The sequence below is a fragment of the Antechinus flavipes genome, chromosome 1 (assembly GCF_016432865.1).
Source record: "Antechinus flavipes isolate AdamAnt ecotype Samford, QLD, Australia chromosome 1, AdamAnt_v2, whole genome shotgun sequence".
Taxonomy (NCBI): domain Eukaryota; kingdom Metazoa; phylum Chordata; class Mammalia; order Dasyuromorphia; family Dasyuridae; genus Antechinus; species Antechinus flavipes.
In genome coordinates this window covers 535,710,417-535,717,954 of record NC_067398.1, presented here as the reverse complement: position 1 = coordinate 535,717,954, position 7,538 = coordinate 535,710,417, and the positions used below count along the sequence as shown (strand labels likewise).

General features: G+C 42.4%; 1 protein-coding gene across 4 annotated transcripts in view; it reads left to right on the top strand.

Annotated features, from left to right (window-relative positions):
* Window positions 1-3,531: 3,531 nt before the first annotated feature.
* The window catches only part of SLC66A2 (solute carrier family 66 member 2), a 161,496-nt gene continuing 157,489 nt past the window's right edge, over window positions 3,532-7,538 (top strand). For 2 of the 4 annotated variants that reach the window (XM_051970567.1, XM_051970564.1), the window contains exons 1-2: window positions 5,521-5,747; window positions 6,892-7,249. In XM_051970567.1, coding sequence (XP_051826527.1) covers window positions 7,035-7,249 — 215 coding nt within the window. In that variant the 5' untranslated portion in view covers window positions 5,521-5,747; window positions 6,892-7,034. Of the gene's footprint in view, window positions 5,488-5,520; window positions 5,748-6,391; window positions 6,491-6,891; window positions 7,250-7,538 lie in introns of those variants that run through there. The other 2 variants (XM_051970566.1, XM_051970565.1) reach the window with 2 other exon arrangements.

The window sequence follows — 7,538 nt, the reverse complement described above, 5'->3', positions numbered from 1 at the left end:
CTTACATGTGGTAAAGAGCAAACCATCTGAGAACAGCCACTGCTTCTCTCCCAGTCATCCTGCAGTGTTTCTTTCATTATATTTTATTTTCCCCACACAAACCTAGTACTGCATTTCAAGTTTATTGCCTTGGGAAATTTTAAGTAGTGCTGAGTCAGGAATGTGTAATGACAGAATCATAGCTTAGGTTAAAGAAGTGGGATGATTAGGTCTTATGCTGTTTTAAAAGTTCTTCAAAATCTGAAAATCATAGAATGTTAAAATCTGAGTTGGAAGGAACATCAGAGGCTAGACCAACCAGTACCTGAACAAAACAACACACTTAATAGTTGTCCAGCTTCTACTTGAAAGCCTTCACTGAAGGGAACCTATTGACTTCCAGTCAACCCTTTCTAGGTTTGGAGAACTGTACTTGTTAGGAATATTTTCCTTACACTAAGCTTAAATGTTCCTTTTTTTCAGCTTCTATACACTGTTTCCAATTTTGCCCTTTGGAGCCAAGGAGAACAAATTTCAGCTTTCTTTCACTTGAAGAAAGCTATCATATTCCTCTTTTCTACTTAGTCTTTTCTACTTAGTTTCTCAAACTAATCTTCATATGATATGATCGAGTCCACTTCATATTTTACCCTTCTCTGGACAAACATTTAACAATGTTCTTTCTAAAATGTAGTGCCCAGAATGGAACATAATGCTTTAGATGTTCTGTTCTTCTTTCTAAGCTGTCTTTGTTCCTTTTAAGACACCTTAAGAAAACATTACTTTTTGAGTTCTGTTTCATCTTATTGATGAGTCATAATGAATAGAGAGCCCACTACTACCCTCAGATCTTCCTCCCCAATCTATTCATGTTTCCTCATATACTATTAGTGAAATCACAGAAGGTGTTGCAAAATAGCCTAATCTATACTAGCTTTTTCTTATGTTGTTTCACATCCTCCTTGTAAAATCAACAATGAGTAAGCAACCTTAGATTCAGATGATAAATCTAATCCACCAAAAGCTAGTCTAAGCAAGTTTCTCCTTTTTAAGTCTTAGGTATTCATGTCAAAGAAACTTAGTTATATCAGGATGATTCTAATGCAGAACTGTAGTTTGATAAGTGGGGCATAGTTTTTACTGATATTTTCTGGTTCTTACATCAGTATGGTAATACCACGTATCCCTCTCAGTTTTAGAAAGGAAAAAAAAATATGCAGCACAATCAATCAATACATTGAAAAAGTCAGAAAACATGTACAATGTGTAACATTGTAGACTTCCCACCTCCACAAAGGGGTAGGTAGAGAGTATCTTCTCATATCTCTTCACTGAATTTCACTTGACCTTTATAATATTTTTTACATTTATTTTAGATTTCTTGATGTCACTGTTCTTTCCATTTACAGTATTGTAATTACAGTAAATACTTTCCTTGGCTCTGCTTATTTAATTCTGTATCAGATCATGTAGATCTTTCCATGCTTCTCTGAATTTGTCACACAATTTCTTATAGCACGGTAATATTCCATTACATTCGTGTACCACAATTTGTTTTGCTGTTGCTTAGTCATTTTTTAGTTGTGCCAACTCTTTGTAACCTCATTTGGGATTTTCTTGGCAAAGATACTGAAGTGGTTTGCCATTTCCTTCTCCAGCTCATTATACAGATGAGGAAAACTGAGATAGACACAGTTAAATGTCTTGCCCAAAAGTCATGTAACTAAATAAAAGTAGGAGACTGGATCTGAATGCAGGAAGAACAGTCTTTCTGATTCCAGTATAGTATTCCTTCTATCCACCAGCAACACCTAGCTAGCTGCCCTTCAATTTGTTTAACCATTCCCTATTTGGTGGGAAGGTGTACCTAAGTGCTTGAAGTCAGAAAAACCTGAATTCTGGCTTCAGCAGTCTTTAGCTGTGTGACCCCAGGCAAGTAAGTCATTATTCCTGTTTATCTCAGTTTTCTCATCTGTAAAATGAACTGAAGGAATTTGCAAACCATTCTAGTATCTTTGTTAAGAAAACCCAACTGGGGTCTGGGGTCATGAAGTATTATTATTTACATATCTTAGATACTAAACCTTATCACAGAAATTTGATATAAAGATTTTTTTTTCCTATTTGGCCACTTTTCTTATCTTGGATGTATTAATATTGTCTATGCAGAAGATTTTTGATGTCGATTAATCAAAGCTATCTTTTTTTTTTTTTAATTGTCACTATCTCTTGTTTCATTAAGATTGTGTCTTCTGTCTAAAGCTAGGAAATGTTAAGTGTCTGAGACCAGATTGGAACTCAGGTCTTCCTGACTTCAGGGCTGGTGATCTATCCACTGCACCACTTAAGTTGCTCCCCTTATCTTCAATTTTAAGGTCAAGTGCCATTTAGCATGTATTCTGGAGTGTTGTGTAAGATGTTGGTGTAAGCTTAATTTCTACTAGACTGCCTTCTAGTTTTCCCAGTAGTTTTCATCAAATACAGTCTTTTTTCTTAGGTAATTTGTATTTTCCACTTTATCAAACCACTTTGTTGTTGACTTCTATCTGAATCTTCCTTGTCTCATTAGTTTGATTGATCTGTCTCTGTTCTTTAGCCAATATCAGATGGGTTTGATGACTGCTGCTTTATTAATACATTTGTGTTCTATTAGTGTTAATTCCCTTTTTCCTTATTTCTTTTCATCATTTCCCTTGATATTTGGTTTGGATCTTACTGAGCATCATTGTGGGCACCTCCATTCTAGATCATGACCATTGTTCATCAAAATTTGTTGGTTTTGTGTCCCTTATTTTAAAGCTATGCTCCCTGTTAACCAATGTGACAGAGTGATACTAAGATGATAATGACCGATTATAGATTTTGTCCTATTCAGGAATTTGAAACAAGAGACTCAGTGCCTTAACCAAGATTAATTTGATTATGAAATTTCAGACACTGTAGAAAAGGCTGTTAGGGGAAATATTTTTGGACAGGAGAGCTTGTGTCATCGAAAATCACACTTGCTATGTTACTTATACCAAGTCATATGTTCTTTTTGGGTCTCAGTTTCCTCATCTCTAAAATGAGAGAATTGGACTAGATGTGGCAATAATAAAATTCTCTTGATACTTACCAGTTTTGTAACCATGATCAAGCCATTAAATCTTAGGATGTCTTAGTTTCTTCATCTGTAAAATGGTGTGTTTAGTGCTTATATCATAGGGTTATAAAGAAGCTTAAGTGATCTTCAAGAATCCCTTTAGCTGGGAAACTTTGTGAAAACAATATGAAAGTGTCTTCCTACCTACACCTAAACTTAAGGTTAATTTTATATGTCAGAGACCATTTCTTTTGCTATTTACTACCTCTGCAACTTTCGAAATTTGGATGTCAGTTGAATTTCCTATAATTCCTATCATTATTAAAATGAAAAGTGAAAGCTGCATAAACCTGAAGAAGCTCTCATATAAATACTATATGTATGTACATATATGCTGTATGTACAAGATTCAAATTATAGAGGCAAATTGTAACTCAAATTAAGGAAGAATTTCCTAAAAATTGGAGTATCACATAACCAATAAACATTTATTATAGCACCTACTATATTCGAAGCACTCTCTTTGGAATACAAATAGAAAGATAATTCCAGACCTCAAGAAACTTACTCTGATGAGGAAAGACAACATATAAAAAGAAGCTGAAGTGTAGAATATACCAGTACGATGAAGTACCAAAAAGTCCTAAAACAGTGTAGAGGATGGAAAAGAAGAACAATAAATTGATCCAAACTACTACTTAAATGGAGGTTTTGGAGTTCATGGCTCTGCCCTCCAGTCAGAGAATCTACTCAGAAAGGAAGAAAGGACTGATAAGATTTGAATATTAAGGTTGATTCTATATTGATGGATAATAAGTTTATCTTCTCCCCCTCTCCCCAGACACTAGCCTGGTGATTCTAGGCTACTTTACAGCCTTCACAGCCAAAATTCCTTTATCTGTAAAATGGAGACAACAATAATACCTACCTCCCAGAGTTGTTGTGTGGATGTTTGAAAGAGTCTGAAATGATTCTTCTAAGAATCAGTCTGTGAGGGAGGAAGCTTTTGAGATCATCTGGTCTAATTCTCTTATTTTGTAAATGAGATAACTGAGGGGGACAGTGTTTTAAATTATTCCTTTTCACTCACGAAATTTAAACCCCAGGTAAATGGCTTTATATAAAATAGGTATACAAATCAAACAAAAATATAATTATTATATAATTATAACAAATCATAATTTTGCAAACCCTCCCCCCCCAGAGACCCTATCTGGGGTCACGATGCTGAATTTAAGAAGCTTGGCATTAGCTAACACATAATAAAGGGGCTTGCAAACCATACAATGCTAGATTCTAGTTGTGATTGCCTTTCATGACCATCTAAGCATCCGTGTATTTAGATTTTTTTTTTCTGGTTATACATGTACATGAACTTTTAAAATACACATTTCTTTATGAATCACATTGAGAGAGAAAATTCAAAGCAAAAGGGGAAAAAAATCACAGGAGAGGGAAAAAAAAAGAAAAAAGAATTGAACATATTTTGAGTTGATTTACATTCAGTCTCCATAGCTCTCTCTGAATGCAGATAGAGTTTTCTATCCAAAATCCAAAACTGGAATTGCCTTGGACCTCTAAACCACTGAAAACCAAGTCTTTCATAGTTGATCATAGGACAATCTTGCTGTTACTGTTGTACAATGTATTTCTGCTTGTTCTAATTGTTGTTTCTCCTCCAGCTCCTAACATAAGACTTTATTCTCATTAAGTAGGCGCTTAAGACAAAAGTTTGATGAATGGACCTACGGTATGGATCTGGAACAAGTCAACTCACTTCCTTATCTGTAAAATTAAATTCAACAAACATTTATTGAGCGCCTACCATTTACAAAGCCCGGTCCTAACTAGATACCTTTTCTTGGGAGAACGGGAGTGAGGAGGAAAAAAACAGCTAAGTGGAAAATGGTCCTTCAGTAGGAGCACTCCAAGTTGAGTTCCTTTTGGCATAGCGGCCGTTAGCTCCCACCGCCTCCAGCTGTAGGATACTCTGATTCTACTTCACAGACACCCATATTACTCGCGGTGATTTCTAGCCAACCTCACCTCCCTCTTGGAGCATCACGGGAGAAGGTTCAGGTTACTTCTCTGGCCCTGACTTAACCACCCAGCTCAAAGGCACAAAACACTTATCCTGGAGGGAAAGGTGGCTCCTGCCCAACCTAGCAGAAGCGGAGCGTCGCCCCCGCCTCTAGTCCTCCCCTCCCCCCTCGGCGGTAGCTCACGCTTTCTGTCTCTCGGCCCTCGGCCCCCACCCCCGACATACAGTGCTCTCTAGGACCCAGAGCGCAGAAACCCGGGGGCTTTCCTTCCTCGCTCGAACGTGGGAGGAGTTTTGGGTTCTTGTGACGCCGCGGGAGCTGGGCTCAAGTATTGCCTGCGCGATGTGTCTGGCTCGTGTCACCAATCACTGGGCAGCAGCTGAGGTAGGTGGGGAAGTGGCGGAAGGTGGTGGGGGTCAGGAGGAGGGGTGTAGCACTGGAGGGATCTTCGCGACGCGCGGGGATGGGCGGGGCCGCGGGGCGGGGCCGGGCGGGGGCGCGGGGATGGGGGGGCGGGGGCTGCGGTGAGAGACACTCACACTGAGAGAGAGAGAGAGAAGGGGCGGCGGGCCGGGCCGGGCACGGACTGGGGCGTCCCGGCTCCCGCGCTGCTGTGGTGGCGGCGGCGGGGAAGGGGCTGTGAGGTGAGGAAGGCGAGCGTATTCTGCTGACTCCTGGCTGAGGGGCGGCGGCGGCGGCGGCGGCGGCCCCGGGACTCCACGTAGTGGAAGGTGGCGGGCTGGAGGGTGAGGAGGAAGGAAAGACTGCAGACCGAGCCGCTGCTACCGGCTGTCTCTTTCCAGATGGGTGCCTGCAGTGCCCCCCTCAGCTGGCCCACGGCTGAGCTCCCGTGCGCGCGCGCGAAAGCCCCTGTGTGTCTGCAGCCCCCTCCCTCTACAAAGTTTTTTCTCTCCCCTCCCTTTCCCTTGCTTTGTCTCACACTTTTCCCCGGCTGGAGGTTCTCAAGGAGAGCTGCCACTGCAGTTGCTGGCGGGGTCGAGGAGGACCGGGGCTGAGTGGGCTTTGGTAGAGACTGCCTCCCTCCCTTGCTCGGCCACCGCAGGAAGCCTCCCCGGGGCCCCGGGCTTTGGCCGGGGCGTATGTGCGGGGGCGGTTGGCCCACCTTCCCTCGGTTCCTCCTTTCCACTGCCAGGCCGGGATCAGGTACCCTCCCGGGGTTATCGGGTGGCTTGCTTCTCTCTACTAATGAGGTCAGAGGCGCCCACGTCGGGTATTTAAACCCTCTCTTTCTTTGAGAGGCAGTCACTGGCTGCTCCTCTCGCTGTTCTCCCTTCATTCATTCATGCTCCAGGACGAGGTGTGGCTACTGCTTGCTGCATGCAGCTCACCTGAGTGGCTTTGCGCTTCATCGTCTGTGGACAGACAGGTATACGGCCCAACCTCCCCCCCTCCCCCAGACTGAGCAGGTTCAGTCTTGCTTCTCTCTTCCTCTGGGGACCTGACTTCTCTCTCCCCCCCTCTCCTCCTCCCCAGATGAGTCGGGGAGGCTGGGCTGGAACGCAGACTCCGGCCGGTTGAAAGTGTGGGGAGGGGTGAGGGCGGAAGGTACCCACCTACTTGTGTGTGCTTGGTGGAAAGAGGTGCTAGGGTTCCCGGACCTCCTTGGTGGAAAAACGGACAAGAACACAAGTCGATTTTGTTAAACAACTTTCATTATGGAATGAGGATATGTATTTGTATGTGTGTGTTGGGAGGGAGAGCTAGAGTTGGGTCCATGTGGAACTCCTCTCAAGTTATTTACTTTTCCCTCCTATTTTCTCTTGGCAGGGTTCTGGTGGAGGATTATTACACCAAGATGACTCCAGCTGTTGGGAAGTAACAGAGCGCCGTCTGCAGTGCCCAAGCCTCAGCAATAAGGAAGGGGCTCTTGGAGTCTACTGGACAGTAACTTGGGTGCTTCAAGGCCGCCTATGACTTTCAGGATGGAGGCAGATGGTCTGGAGTGGCTCTTCAACCCTTTACACCAAATTGTGTCATGGGGTGCCTCGGGGGCCATGGTATTTGGAGGCGTTGTGCCATATATACCCCAATACAGAGACATCAAAAGAACTCAGAATGCTGAGGGGTTTTCCACTTATGTGTGTCTGGTGTTATTAGTAGCTAATATTTTACGAATACTGTTCTGGTAAGTCCAGGTCTTTTTCATAGCATGTTTGTTTAAAATTGGATTCTTCCATTTCATTGTACTGTTTGAATGAGAGTATTTTGAAAGGGTGTGGAAACTGGATCAATTTCCCTTTTATATTCTTTAAGCTCTCTTTTGGCTCTCTCCACAATGTCTATGACTAGTGAATTGTGCTTTAAAGCTATTTTGAACTGTAGTCAATCCCTTCCTGTGTCTAAAATTATGGCTACTCATATGCTTTAGATCCGAGTTCTTTTATTTAAGTTAGTTTCTGTTGAAGGATGCGAAC